This window comes from Sinohyriopsis cumingii, unplaced genomic scaffold (genome assembly GCF_028554795.1).
Source record: "Sinohyriopsis cumingii isolate HCF-2022 unplaced genomic scaffold, ASM2855479v2 utg000349l, whole genome shotgun sequence".
NCBI classification, from domain to species: domain Eukaryota; kingdom Metazoa; phylum Mollusca; class Bivalvia; order Unionida; family Unionidae; genus Sinohyriopsis; species Sinohyriopsis cumingii.
Window position 1 is genome coordinate 3602659 of NW_028315889.1, and position 16112 is coordinate 3618770.

Genomic DNA, 16112 nt, shown 5'->3' on the forward strand with positions numbered 1-16112 from the left:
AATAATCCACAAATAAAATTTTAGAAGTCCTAATAATGAAATGAAGAATCCAAGATGGAAGGCGATGATGTATGCTGTATCCTGTACAGGGCTGTTGTCTACAGTTCCTTGTAGAAACACAAGAAATAACACTCCAGTGTTGGAACTCCAAATACAATTTTTAAGAAATGTCTTTGTTCAAGAATTCTGTATGAGCACTCAAAATATTTCCAGAGAAATTAATTAATCTTTTAGAATCGAAATAATCTGAAGAAAAATTAACATACAACTTGAAAACTAGCTACAACAGAAGAATACGATTTGACATCAAGTATTTTAAGCCCAGACTGAGATTATTTCTCTAAAACAATGGTTATACAGTCATTTTGAGACGCAGAATGGGTACCCGTATGGAAGTCATGCTATCATATTTACATCATGTACTCTCAGCATGGTCCTGACAAAAACCAATCATTTTACTCTAAGAATAAAATACGAAAAAGTTGTTTACTTCACAGAACTATTTACAAATCTAGTGTCAACTATCCAATACAGCCTCAATCTCACCCTTATTATTCCCCCACACAAAAAAATTTGTTCACGTGGCTGGTACTAATTTTGAATTAAAGTCGGAAACTAGGTCAGCTTCAGGTGTTTACATATGAACAGTCAAGGTCAAACTATTTTCTGGAAAAAAAATCCAAATCACGTAAAAAAGATTATATTGTAATAGCAAGTAACAGAATACAAAAATTTAAATCTGAGAAACAATAAAATTTAAATAAATATAAATTAAATCAGATATACATAATAACAGTTTATGCTGTGCATACAATTGTATCCTACAGACAACAATGCTTATTTGTATCAATTATGATAACAAAGTGGCAACAAATAGTTTGAGTGGTCAATATATACACCTGGTTGCGAGAAATAAACCCATTGGTTCAATTTAGGATATTCAGTACAAAGGTTATTTTATTGACAAAGCAAGCTGGAAGCTGACTTTGGATCCTTGTAAGTATACCAATTTTTTTTATATACAAAGTAGGCTGACAATGGGAGGCCAACCTTGGTTTCCTTTTACCGATATTCACAGGAATTTCAAAATTGAACCAATGTAACAGCTGGGGCTCTGTGAGTGACATTTTGAGCATACATTCTGTGAATCTATTAAAACATATGCTACAACTGAATAGGTCTCAACTTTGGGGTATGATAACTAGAAGTTCAACTGTTAATTGAATGTAGAACTACTTGGCACTGAACACATATCAATTTCACGGCTCAATCAAAGGGTTAGGAGAACAAAGTGAGTGCCACTATTACAAGGTTAGGGTTTTGTGATGGTAGATAACTAAGGAAATATTACATGGTAATTAGACCTGTCGGGCGAAAAAGGCAAATATTAATCATGTCAGAATTTTTTACTGCATCAAACACAGTGTACAGCAAAACACAAGATATAAAAATAGGAGTTTTTGGACACTTCACTCTTTGGCAAGTAACATTAATTTAATGTGTGTTTAAATTATTAAAATCTAAATAAATGTAGATACTGGTATTGTGTAATGAATACTGCGGAGATATTGCCGGGATTTTATATCAAGTGGGGAAGCTCCCCCCTTGTCACAAAAGTAATGGGGAGTATAAAAAAAGAGAAGAGGAAACAGTAACAGTTCAATATTTACGTAAAACTTCAATATATATCTCTCTTCCTGATCCACTCTATACTTTACTGAAATCAAAATCTATAGGTGACACTGCTAGTTGTATAAATATTAATCTGCTGATTGTTTCTGAGCATAGCCTTCATTATCTGTCTATCAATATTATTCTGTGCTGAGATTTCCCTTTCACAGTCTGCTGTATGGACAGGCATATACATATCTAGCTAAACCAGCTTGAACAAGTTGGGAAACTGTTCCATATGGTTATTATGTACAATCTTCCACAAAAGACAGGTATTGTCTTTTGGATACTTCTGCTCCAAACTAAGATTTTTTCACTAACATAAGCTCTGCAAAAGTTTCACTTTCTTAAATCATTTCTGATAAAACTATATCAGTGACATAGTATCCTTTTTAAGACAGAGATATTCTGATTAAAAAAATCTCTCTACATTTCAATTTCATTTTAGATTCTTATTTATTCTATTTATCTTAAACTTTATCGGATTATATAGTTTTGTAGTACAAATCCTGCAGAGTTAAACTGCTTGAGAAAAGAAATGAAAATTGAACTCTACTTTTAAATGGTCTGTAGTTTAATTAAATTTAATTAATTTAATTAAAATGACCCGCATATCGTCTGTTTTTATCCATTCTGCATGTACAAGCATGACCAATATTATTTTTGGGTTCAAATCAGTCACCGAGATCTTCATTAAAACTTTCCCAGCTCCAATAATCTGACATTTTATCACTGTCATCATCACTATTGTCAGGCGGATCTGCTGAACAAAACTGTTATCTGATTATGAACCATGCCGGGAATCAGCCATTTTGGTATTCTAGGTAGCCTGTATTTTAAACATGCATTTATAAAACTTCCATGATGCAAGGTTCAAACTATGACCAAATGGTTGTTCAGGGCCTAACATATCAATCAAATTTAGTTTAACAACCACTCATGTCTAGCCAAAGAATCCTTTTGTGTAAACAGTTGCCTACCTGAAAAGACAGTGATATCATATCACTACTAGCAGTGTGACTTGTGTCATGACAAGCACTTTAAGAGTTAACAGTTAAATAACAATTCTATGATGCACAGAGTACATGTTTTTATATGTACAACTTTAACTAATTTGTGGGAGATCTCGTACATCACTGCTCTCTAAGTGCACAAATTTGTACAAATTTTGCACGAGTCAAGCATTTGTATACCCTGGCAGCATGTCTGATACCTTAATAAAACCAATTTTATCCAGTAAAATATGTTTCTTCATCATACCTATCAACGTTTCAGATTTCAATGCCACATAGGTAGAATAAAAGATTGGGGCCTAAAATCAGGAGTTTTTTTGCAGCATTTTTGAAGCCTTGTTTTCAGTAAATACTGACTCATCTTCTGGGTTCAATACATGTTAAATTCTCAAGGACGTGCTGTTTCTGCCTGTGACACACCTTGTTTTACACCAGGACATGCCCTCTTTTCATATTCTGATCAGATGTGGCCAAATCGCACAATTGCTAAAGGTTAGTTTTAAGTAAAGGCACAAGAAAGTCAATGTGACTAATTAACAGTTAATCCTGAAACCATGTTCTACCAAGTGTTATGTAAGCACCCACAATTGATTGGCAAATAAACTATGCCCTCTTTTGTTGTGACTAAAGGTGCCTCAATACGCAGTCTCACACTACAATACATGTGGCAACTATTTTCCCCTCATTTTATATCCCACCTTATTTCCTTCTTGTCAACTTGTAAGGCATTAACATTGTTTACTATAAAAGATATTTTATTCAGAATTGTTATTTTCAGGACACATATGCTGCATGGTATGTATTTTCATTCCTTCTTTTAATTTAATGATGGTAATTAACATTCATATATACACACACACACACACACACACACACACACATATATATATATATATATATATATATATATATATATATATATATATATATATATATATATATATATATATATATATATATATATATATATATATATATATGGTACAGTAATTCCAGGTGTTTACTTGTGTAAGTGTTTTGGTGTGGAATGGAGCTACATTATATGGAGCTACAACATTCACAGTGATCATTCTTGAGATTGAAATTAACTGCCGACAATTCTGTTGTTGTGGTTTACTTCTGTTTTGGTTTATTTTCTGATTTTATTGTTGTTGTAGGGTAAAAATGAATTTCAAAAATTTATGTGAATAATGTTTACATTTAACATTCTATTTAGTGAAGAAGTAAATTCTTTGTAGTGTGATAATTATTTCATCAGAGCAACATTCACAGGTGATAAAATAGAACATGGCTTCTGTGGATTGCATATGATATATCTATTTATTTAGATTTTTTTTAAGGGGAAATGAAAAATCGAAAGACAATGTAAGAACTGGGAGTACTCTGCAAAAATTGGGAGATATTATTAAATAGGGAGGTAGTCATGGAATGACCCCAAAAGATGGGAGTTTTTTTCTCCCAGTGTGAGAGTTGACAGGTATGCTTCAACAGTACTTATCCAATCATAATACCTTCGGATAACTACTACTACCCTGCAAATCCAGTTTTCACAGGTTAAAATTGTTAGCTTAAAAAGTTCTCGGCCCATCTAGGTGACAGTTAGGGTTATTTCCCCTTGACACAGGGATTGGCAACAGATTTTGTGAATACCTAAGTTACTACTGGAGCAGAAGGTATTCTCTCAATATATGACCATCACTGTGGGGGGAAGGCTGGGAGGGTGATGTGCATTATGGGTAAGTATTATCAAAGAAACAAATTTACTAGAAAAAGCTGGTTTCTCCTTCGTTCTCTTTCAAATATATTGCCTGATCATGATACCTTAGGAGAATAGGTAAGAGGTGGAGGGAGATACATCCCTTTACCCTTGAGAGATCATCTCTTGTCCCCTAAAGTATGTGAGAGAGCTTCTATAACCCGACTGGGGAATTGACTCCATATTTTGAGAAGCGGCTTTGAAAGGGAAAGATTTTCCTTTCCACTAATCAGGTGGAAGTCGTCGTGAAACCAAATCCTAATGAAGCTGTCAAACGATATGGGAAAGTAACCTGTTCCACTATGGCTATAGGTCCCACAAGATCAAGCTGAGTCTTTTGGGATGAAAGATCTCTGAGATAAAATCTGAGAAAGTGGACTCAGATCTCTATCCCATGGCATGAATAATGTCAGAACAGTTTCACTCAAGTGCTGTGCTTGTGGCAACTGCTGTAACCTCATGAGCCAAATTGCATTTAAAATAAATAACATTTGATCTGGGGTTATTTTCCAATATGCAGAGTGAATAACCCACTTTATTCAGGATGAAAGTGTCTGTGCTGATGTATCATGATGTCCCTTTTTTAAAAGGTAAGAAAAACTGATTTCCTCAATGCTATAGCTCATTTCTTTTTAAATACCACATCTGAGTTTGCATTGTGGCCTTGAGATGACGTGTCCAGAGTAGACAGCGATTTCACAACAAAAGCTTGATTACCCATGAATGGGAGCCTGTTCTTGTAGAAGAAAGCTGGGACATTCATGAGTGAAACTGACCCACTGCATGTTATTTAGGGTCCACTGAAAGAGCATATACTTTGCTGATTCTGACTTCTATCACTAATACAGCGATGAAGTAGGTCTTATATGAGAGGTGAACCAATGAGGCTCTTGAGAGCTGTTCAAATGGGGTTTTTATAAGACAGGTTAGTACCCTTGACAGATTCCACTTTGGACATAGAGCCAACATCTCTGGACAGAAGATAGCATAAGTCCTTGTTTCTTCCAATAATCCCTCTTCCATGATGATTTAGGGTGTTGGCAACTGTCGAACAGTAGCCATTTCATTGTAATCGGTGCTGATTTTTCTTGTCAAAGAACCAGAGGAGGATATTGGCTATTTGAGGTATTGATGCCTGCAGAGGGACAGTGTGTTCTTGTGAAGATTTGATTAAATGGCCATCTTGCTTGAGCAATTCTTTCCACAAGTCGTGAAAAATTTTATTCCTGAGGGCTTGTTTAATATGACCGAGACGTGTTTGGAGGGTAAGTGCACGCGTCTAGGCAATTCCAATCTATGGACTGAACATCAAATGCCAATGATTTTGGATCTGGGACTGGCAAGACAAAGGTTGGGAATTTGGCATTCCACTTTGTCATAAATAGATCTACCTTTGTTGGTCCAATATGAGTGCACATCTGAGTGAAAATCACAGGGTGAAGACACAATTCTGTCCGTATTAGTCGACTCTTCTGGGATAATAAGTCTGCTAATACAGTTAATTGGCCTCAAATATGACTAACTTGGAACTGGATTTGTCACTGAAGACACCTCTTTAGAAAATCTAAAACCAGGATGCAAAATATCTTGGGATTTGGTTCCACAATGCCGATTGCGATACATCACCATCTTGAATTGTTTTAAAGAATGCGAACTCCCTTTCCATTTAGATCTTCCTGGCACCAATGAAAGGTTTTCAAAATGGCTTCCATCCCATTGAAATTTGATATGTCAATGTCATTCCATTAGGAGACCACACTCCACTGGCTTCCCCCAATGACCTTAGTAGGTGTGCACCCCCACCCATGCCCTGTTCTTGCATCCGTATAGACTGATTTCTGGCAATTGCACATGCTGATGTATACCTGATGCGAGCCAAATGAGGTCACTCCATTTCTGGAGATGGAAATGGAACCTCACATTTGTGCAGATTTTGAGATGTTGGTTTAATAGGCAAAGTCCTGACCTCCACCTGGATAACAGAATCTTTGTCATTGGTGTATAAAAAGGCAACCTAGGACTATGAGATCTGCAGATCTGCAGCTGCAATGAGCAGACATAGTAGGCAAAGGAAATCTTGAGCAGATATACAGCCATGTAAAAGCCGCCACCACTGCACTGATTTTCAATACTTGAACCTGTGGGAAACATACTCTATCTACCTGATTGTTGAACTTCATACCTAGATGAACAAAATGTTGAGATGGTACTAGGCCATGTCTGTCCTTGCTGACAAGGAAGCCATGGTTGAGAAACTGAGTAACAAGGGATATCATGTCTTGCTCTGAAATATAACTCACCTAATGTTTTTGTAGTTTGATGTTAGCACCATACAGATATGGTCTGGATATGGGTCAATACCAGGTCCATCAATCAAGTGAAGACCCAGGGACTGATGTTGAGTCAAACTGAAAGGGTCTTGAAGTGGAAATGTCTTTGAAGCCAAATCACAGGAACTTCCTGGAAGCTGTGTGATAGAGGACATGAAGATATGCATCTTATAAGTCCACACTGACTGTGAAGTCTTCCTTCTGGACTGCACCCATTGTGGTGTTTACATCATGAACCAAGGGACATGAATGAACTGAGTCTGCTTAGGTCAATGGCAGTGCACAGAGTACTGGTTGCCATTGGGAACAGAAAAAGCATTGAATAGAAACTCTGAGAATGATTTCTACTGCCCTTTTCTGGAGAAGGTTATCAATATCTTGCTGCAAAGTAATGCTTTTGATTGGGTCTGTGGGTATGTTTGTAGCTGAAGGAACCCTGGATGATGGAGGTGCACTGAAGTGATGCCGAGTCCATCGGAAATCATTTGTCACGTTCTTCAATCTTTGTAGCAAATCTTATCCCATTTGGCAGTGAAGAATTGAAGCCTTCCTTACCATGATCTGTGGTAAGGGTGGCATGAAGATGAGGTTATTTTTGAGATAGGGATGCTGTTGTTGCCAAAAATCACTCTCTCTGTGCCTCTTATCCACTTTTGCTTGCAAGAACTGTGGTTTTTGACAATTGTAGCTTTAGTAGAAGTACATCCCTGTCATCTTTTTGTTGATTCCCAGAGAATGCCTCCACTGTTGCTGAGGCTGTGAGGGTTATATCTATCAGAAAGTAAGTTTTGCAAGAAAGTAAATTTTGCATGGAAGATACAACAGCATGAATACTTCTTGTGTCTTCATCCTTCAATGTGCGCATCTGTGCCTTCCCTTTTAGTGCCCCAAGAACAATAACCCATTGACCTTCAGTTCATGTTGAACAGAATTTGCATGTGCTGATAGCATTTCAACCGGTACATACTATGCAAGTGGGATGATTGTCAGATGCATTTCTTCCAACATTTTCATGTATTACAATTGGTCTTGCCCATGGTCTAAACCATGACAAATAGAGCAGAACATATAAAGAGGTGTTACCCTGTGATTTTGTTGGATCCAGTTTTCAGTCTGAAAACATATTCACACCTTCTGAGCGCAACCATTTATGATTCATTTCTCTAAAGTCACATCAAACAACAAGTGTTGTGTTTTATTTGACATAAGCATTACACACTACAGAATGGATGCATATGCTACATAGTTCATGGATACATTTTTGTCTTTAACAAACTGATCATGAAGGAAAAAAAGAGGAATAAATGGTAACAATATAAGGTTAGTTTCTTTCATTTAATTATCAAATAAGCATTTTCTTTATCTATTTTATTGCAACATGCAATGTGGGGGGATGCAAATTCAATACAAATATATTTCTTTTCTTAAGTCTTGAGACATATGACCTAGGTGAAAAAAAGTTCTGGGACAGGAAAAAATAATCATTTATCCGAGGTTCAGTTACAATGATATGTGCCAGTTTTAAAAAAAAAATTGCCTCTGTGCTGGAAAGGCTGTCGGTATTCATGACCCGACAAACTGTAAAACACATTTTAAGTCTTGAAAGTTAGCAGTATCAGCATCAAAAACTGTAAGAAGCTGACTTATTCTTTTTGTACAGTTGTAGTCCTATATCCCTACCGACATTGATCAGTGATTGACTGCAACAACACAGCACCAGAAGGAGACTCGGCTTATCTCTTTGATGGACTGCACATGTTTGATATTTGATTAAAGATGAAACAATACAAATTCAATCACTCTTCCTGCTGTTTCAAAGACATTAACTGAAGTGGCCACACTCTGCTTCATTCCGTTTGAACTGAAGCATCTGTTATCATGGTAGAGTGATCTATAAGTTCATTTTGTTTTAAATAAAAAGTACTACTGATAAAACTATACCACATCCAAGTACAAGTGTTGCAGATAAACACAGCAATCCAATTTCAAAGGATCACTCATCAAAGACATTTTCATGTTCAATGACACATATTTCAAATTTAAGCACGGAGAAATCAAGAATGACTGCAAAGAAATAAGGAAACAAGGAGTTTTCATTTCAACAGGCCATTATATATTTCAATATCATGTATCAGCGACAGTAATCAGTTGAACTAGGGCTTGAAATGTGATCTAGCCATGCTTAAGTTGAAAGCGTTCACTCACTCCAAGCCATTAAAAGATTATATGCAGTGCATGAAAACATTTTAACAGTTTGTAAGTGAATTTTGAACCAATGTTCTTAATTGTGTGTTGATTAAGTTGGTGACTAAGAGTGTAGATATTGAAATGGGAATACACTATAGTTTGTTCTACACAGCATCATGAATTTAATCTTATCTGTAACTCCGTAAATTTTCAGGTAAGCGTTAGTAAATGTAGCTAAAAGTACCTAATTCATTTTAAATTCTTCATGTGAAATGAATTAGGTACATTTACCTACAATTGATGATGCTGATTTGATACTTTACTGAGATAAAATAGGATAAAATTTGTGATGCTGTGTGGAACGAACTATAGTGTTGTGGTGTTGACTTCTGATGCTGTCCATTACAAATGCATCTCTAATAAAGGTTAAAAAATCTCAGTCACTTCATTTTCTTACTCTAATGTATTGTTTACAACATAATTTTTCCTTCTCTATGCAAGTGATAAACCAAGCATTACAAGATTGGTTGATTAGCATTTATACCATGAAAATTTTGTCTTGTACCAATTTTTCCATCCTTGCTGGTACGAGGTACCAGTAGTTGTGCAACCCTAGTGGAAATGCTTATTTATTTTATCATATCCCAAGATATACAGTAAATGCAGTAATTAAAAATCTATTCTTATCTTTCACTTACCCTATTTTCATAAATGCTTTTCAAACATAATGCACATTCCCCAAGAGCCTAAAATGAGAAGAAAAACAATACAACATCAATAAGAAATATAAAACTAGATTTTATATGCTTTGACTTTTGAATAATTGCTTTATATCAGAGTATGATCATATTTACAGGAGGCTTTCATTAAACTTGTAAACCTGTAATTCAAAATTTGCCATAATGTGGTGGAAATATATATTAAAAATGTCAAGCATTTCAAATTGTGTCAAAATTTATTTGAGATGTTTTTGACATTTTTAGATAAGATTTTGTTAAACTATCTTTACTGACTGGCATAGTGCTATCAATAAAAACATCAGTACACCAGCCTATTATTAGAATCCTCATTAAATTGTATATGTCACTGATCAGTGCACAAGGCCACTTTATGAACACAACTGTGTCATGGTTGCTTTTGTTTGTTGTTCAAGAGTTCCACAATTTCACAGCAAAAATAAATTCAATAAATCTAATGTAATTAAATTTTTTCAATCTGTTCAATTTACAACCAGGTGAAATAAATACCCACCAGTGCTGTCTGGCCATCCTGGATGTCAAATGAGGGCTTCAGTGGAGCCAGGAAACAGGCTGGAATCATACTATCATATATAAATTTAGCAAAACCTGATACACCCTCCAGTCGCCCTGCAAGTAAAGTGAAAGAAGATTTTCCTATTTCAGTCTTTAGAATCTCTAATTTTTTGTTTGCAATTTGAATAAAATTTTACAAACACGATCATGACTGATCTAGAAACGTATAATAGTAATCTTGAAAATTTATATTAATAAAGTCTTAAGTATGATGTTTATATTAATAAAGTGTAAGTATGATAGTTTATTGTAATAACGTCTAATTATGATAGCTTATATTAATAAAGCCTAAGTATGATAGTTTAATGTAATAAAGTCTAAGCTTGATAGTTTATTGTAATAAAGTCTAAGCTTGATAGTTTATTGTAATAAAGTCTAAGTATGATAGTTTATATTAATAAACCCTAAGTATGATTGTTTATACTAATAAAGTCTAAGTATGATAGTTTATTGTAATAAAGCCTAAGTATGATAGTTTATTGTAATAAAGCCTAAGCTTGATAGTTTAGAGTAATAAAGTCTAAGTATGATAGTTTATTGTAATAAAGTCTAAGTATGATAGTTTATATTAATAAACCCTAAGTATGATTGTTTATACTAATAAAGTCTAAGTATGATAGTTTATTGTAATAAAGCCTAAGTATGATAGTTTATTGTAATAAAGCCTAAGCTTGATAGTTTATTGTAATAAAGTCTAAATATGATAATTTATATTAATAAAGCCTAAGTATGATTGTTTATATTAATAAAGTGTAAGCTTGATAGTTTATTGTAATAAAGTCTAAGTATGATAGTTTATTGTAATAAAGTCTAAACATGATAATTTATATTAATAAAGCCTAAGTATGATAGTTTATTGTAATAAAGCCTAAGCATGATAGTTTATATTAATAAAACCTAATTATGATTGTTTATATTAATAAAGTCTAAGTATGATAGTTTTTTGTAATAAAGCTTAAGCTTGATAGTTTAGAGTAATAAAGTCTAGTATGATAGTTTATTGTAATAAAGACTAAGCATGATAGTTTACTGTAATAAAGTTTAAGTATGATTGTTTATATTAATCAAGCTTGATAGGTTAGAGTAATAAAGTCTAAGTACGATAGTTTATTGTAAAGCTTGATAGTTTATAAGAATAAAGTCTAAGTATGATAGTTTAAATTAATAAACCCTAAGTATGATTGTTTATACTAATAAAGTCTAAGTATGATAGTTTATTGTAATAAAGCCTAAGTATGATAGCTTATTGTAATAAAGCCTAAGCTTGATAGTTTAGAGTAATAAAGTCTAAGTATGATAGTTTATTGTAATAAAGCCTAAGTATGATAGTTTATATTAATAAAGCTTCATAGTTTATTGTAATAAAGTCTTAATATGATAATTTATATTAATAAAGCCTAAGTATGATAGTTTATATTAATAAAGTCTAAGCTTGATAGTTTATTGTAATAAAGTCCAAGTATGATAGTTTATATTAATGAAGTCTAAGCATGATAGTTTATTGTAATAAAGCCTAAGTATGATAGTTTATATTAATAAAGCCTATCCTTGATAGTTTATTGTAATAAAGTCTAAGTATGATAGTTTATATTAATGAAGTCTAAGTATGATAGTTTATTGTAATAAAGAATAAGCATGATAGTTTATATTAATAAAGCCTAACTATGATAGTTTATTGTAATAAAGCCTAAGTATGATAGTTTATATTAATAAAGCCTAAGTATGATTGTTTATTGTAATAAATCCTAAGTATGATAGTTTATATTAATAAAGCCTAAGTATGATTGTTTATTGTAATAAAGTCTAAGTATGAAAGTTTATATTAATAAAGCCTAAGTATGATTGTTTATTGTAATACAGCCTAAGCTTGATAGTTTATTGTAATAAAGCCTAAGTATGATAGTTTATATTAATAAAGCCTAAGTATGATACTTTATTGTAATAAAGTCCAAGCTTGATAGTTTATAGTAATAAAGTCTAAACATGAATGTTTATAGTAATAAAGTCTAAGTATGATAGTTTATTGCAATAAAGCCTAAGCTTAATAGTTTATTGTAATAAAGTCTAAACATGATAATTTATATTAATAAAGCCTAAGTATGATAGTTTATTTTAATAAAGAATAAGCATGATAGTTTATTTTAATAAAGAATAAGCATGATAGTTTTTTTGTAATAAAGCCTAAGCTTGATAGTTTAGAGTAATAAAGTCTAAGTATGATAGTTTAATGTAATAAAGTCTAAGTTTGATAGTTTATATTAATAAAGTCTAAGTATGATAGTTTATTGTAATAAAGCCTAAGCTTGATAGTTTAGAGTAATAAAGTCTAAGTATGATAGTTTATTGTAGTAAAGCCTAAGTATGATTGTTTATATTAATAAAGCTTGATAGGTTAGAGTAACAAAGTCTAAGTATGATAGTTTATTGTAATAAAGTCTACACTTGATAGTTTATATGAATAAAGTCTAAGTATGATAGTTTATATTAATAAAGTCTAAGCTCGATAGTTTATTGTAATAAAGTCTAAGTATGATAGTTTATATTAATGAAGTCTATGTATGATATTTTATTGTAATAAAGCCTAAGTATCATAGTTTATATTAATAAAGCTTGATAATTTATTGTAATAAAGTCTTAATATGATAATTTATATTAATAAAGCCTAAGTATGATAGTTTATGTTAATAAAGTCTAAGCTCGATAGTTTATTGTAATAAAGTCTAAGTATGATAGTTTATATTAATGAAGTCTATGTATGATATTTTATTGTAATAAAGCCTAAGTATGATAGGTTATATTAATAAAGCCTAAGCTTGATAGTTTATTGTAATAAAGTCTAAGTATGATAGTTTATATTAATGAAGTCTAAGTATGATAGTTTATTGTAATAAAGAATAAGCAAAGCCTAAGTATGATTGTTTATTGTAATAAAGCCTAAATATGATAGTTTATATTAATAAAGCCTAAGTATGATTGTTTATTGTAATAAAGTCTAAGTATGAAAGTTTATAGTAATAGTCTAAACATGAATGTTTATAGTAATAAAGTCTAAGTATGATAGTTTATTGTAATAAAGCCTAAGCTTAATAGTTTATTGTAATAAAGTCTAAATATGATAATTTATATTAATAAAACCTAAGTATGATAGTTTATATTAATAAAGTGTAAGTATGATAGTTTATTGTAATAAAGCCTAAGCTTGATAGTTTAGAGTAATAAAGTCTAGTATGATAGTTTATTGTAATAAAGTCTAAGCTTGATAGTTTATATTAATAAAGTCTAAGTATGATAGTTTATTGTAATAAAGCCTAAGCTTGATAGTTTAGAGTAATAAAGTCAATTTATGCACTAACAACTATATAGTACGTTACTCATTCCCATACACAACAATGCATCGCTGGATAAGATCACAAAATATGCCCTAATTTCAAGTGGAGACAAAACAACCAGTTAGGTATTACATGGACAGAAATTTAGCATACTGACTGGATAAAAAATACAGTTTAAGTATTACATGGACAGAAATCTAGCATACTGACTGGATAAAAACTACAGTTTAGGTATTACATGGACAGAAATCTAGCATACTGACTGGATAAAAACTACAGCTTCTATTAATCTTGATTCTTACCCCAGGCTTCTGTTAATTTCCTAAGAATGTTGAAGCACAATTTCTGGCTCTGAAATAAAAATAAAATAAAATCACAGGACAAATTTCAGAGACAATTAATAGTTTTGGGGCTTTCATATGCCTCTCATAAGTTTCATACATGTTCAGTGTTAGATTTTAGTTAGAAAAACACCCTGGTATTGAGCGCCAAGATAGGTATAAACTCTATGATCTTGATGTGTCTGACAACATTGAGCTAAACTAGAGTAATAGTCCCAAAGTAATTTACCTTGGTCTCCTGCTTACTTTGTTTTAAGAAGAAAGTCCTACTCCAGCCCTGATCAAGCATCAGACACATGATTCTTAATTTTGAGCATTCTGAATATTATTTATAGCTTCAGGCTTCACTTGATGTAACTGTACACATACAAGTACTGAATTTCACTATTGTTACTAGTTAGAGGTATGTATTAGTTGATATGCCTTGATGTTTCAGGTGATTTACTATCCATCTTGGATATTGTTTGGCCATTTTAATTTGTTTGTTGTGTTTAATATATGTCATGATCATAATATTAACCAAGTAAACTTTTTTTTTAAATAAAGATGTTTTAATGTGTTTTTACAAAAAGAAAAATTGCCCATGCTAAACAGATCACTTTCACTGTGTAATCTTCAACTTCAAATGTGTGCGGATTTTGCACTGTGTCAAGTACTTCAATTTCTAAGGTGTGCAGATTTTGCACTGTGTCAAGTACTTCAATTTCTAAGGTGTGCAGATTTTGCACTGTGTCAAGTACTTCAATTTCAGAGGTAAGTAAATCTTAATTTCCTGACAAATTCTCTGAATGATATTGGACCCAAATGTTTGGTGTGTGATATTGGAAACAGCTTCTATTTTTACAGATTGCACATTGACCTTTTAAATGTTAATTTCAAAATGATTTAAGGAACCTACCTTATATCAAGAAGGCCAGTGCCTGCATGTTGAGCCCATACTTAATGCATTGCTGTAAAATGTCTGACTCTAAAAGAGTTTAGGAAATATAACTAAAACTACAAAGAGTCTTAAACCAAAACCAAATGCAAATTATCTCTGTGACCTAGACCCTAAGGTGGAAAATTAGCTGTTACTAGGTCCCTAAGGTCACAGGGCAGGTGAACATGCGACGGAAAAACTTGAACTAGAACTTGAACTGTTGACAACTGCCTGCAGTGCAGAAAAGTGACTGCTATGTCTCACTTTCCACTAAATGTGGGTCTGACTAAATAAAAACAAACAAACAATCCTCAAGCTCATCAATTAGCAATTTGGTCTTTATATTAAAACATATTTCCATTCATTTAAGTTTCACCTCTGTGCAGTTATTTCCCATAATTAGCATTTACCATGTCAATAGGTGATGTCATCTCCTATCAAATACTGGTTATTAGAGAGAAGTTCACTAAAATTCCCTGATTAAAGCCTAATTTAAATCTGTGTACAAACAAATTAGGCATGCTTGTTGTAGTAGCTTTATATTGTAAAGGAATTTACACACATTGGTCAGACTACAACCATACGGTACTTCAAAGACTACCAAGAAATTTCAAGGAATTATGTCTTGCCTGATAAACTGCTTGATACAGTTTTCCCCGTTTCAAATGAGCTTGGCCTTGCATAAGGTTCTAGAGATTGGGGTGCATGAATAAAAAAGGACAGAGCTATCTAAATCTACAGTACAACTATGATAGCTATCCTTCAGTGGTTTTGGTCCTAGAATCATACATAAAAATTGAACTCAAAACTTACCAAAATTTTCACATGACCTTGAATTTGCATGAGGGTTACATGTAAGGCTTCAACATTTATCCAAATGTTTAAACATCTATGTAGTTTACAGTTGTTATTTGCATTGTTTGTTAGCTTATTTTATTCATTATATGCTGTGGATAATTGTATTTTGGGCTTGACCTTGTCCAAAATCAAGTTCATTTTCTACCTGACCTGAATCAATGAATTTGGTTTTGTAAACAACAATGTCATCTCAATCGAGTCCAGAACATTGGAAATTGTCTTTGCAGTTCATGTGTCTGGTGGCATCATTTGGATTCTTGCAAGGATGTGTTGTTGTTGTTGTTGTGGGGTTTAACGCCATTTTTCAGCATGATAGGCTATACATGGCGGCCAGTATTAAAGGTGGAGGAAGAACCCGGAAAACCCCGGAAAGAACCACCGACCCACGAGAAGCT

General features: G+C 32.8%; 1 protein-coding gene across 5 annotated transcripts in view; it reads right to left on the minus strand.

Moving 5' to 3' along the window:
• The window catches only part of LOC149774338 (exportin-T-like), a 191602-nt gene that overhangs the window by 12158 nt on the left and 163332 nt on the right, over positions 1-16112 (minus strand). For all 5 annotated transcript variants that reach the window (XM_089945416.1, XM_089945418.1, XM_089945414.1 and 2 more), the window contains 3 exons: positions 13902-13950; positions 10209-10324; positions 9656-9703 (listed from right to left, as the gene is read on the minus strand). In XM_089945416.1, coding sequence (XP_089801542.1) covers positions 9656-9703; positions 10209-10324; positions 13902-13950 — 213 coding nt within the window. The remainder of the gene's footprint in view (positions 1-9655; positions 9704-10208; positions 10325-13901; positions 13951-16112) is intronic.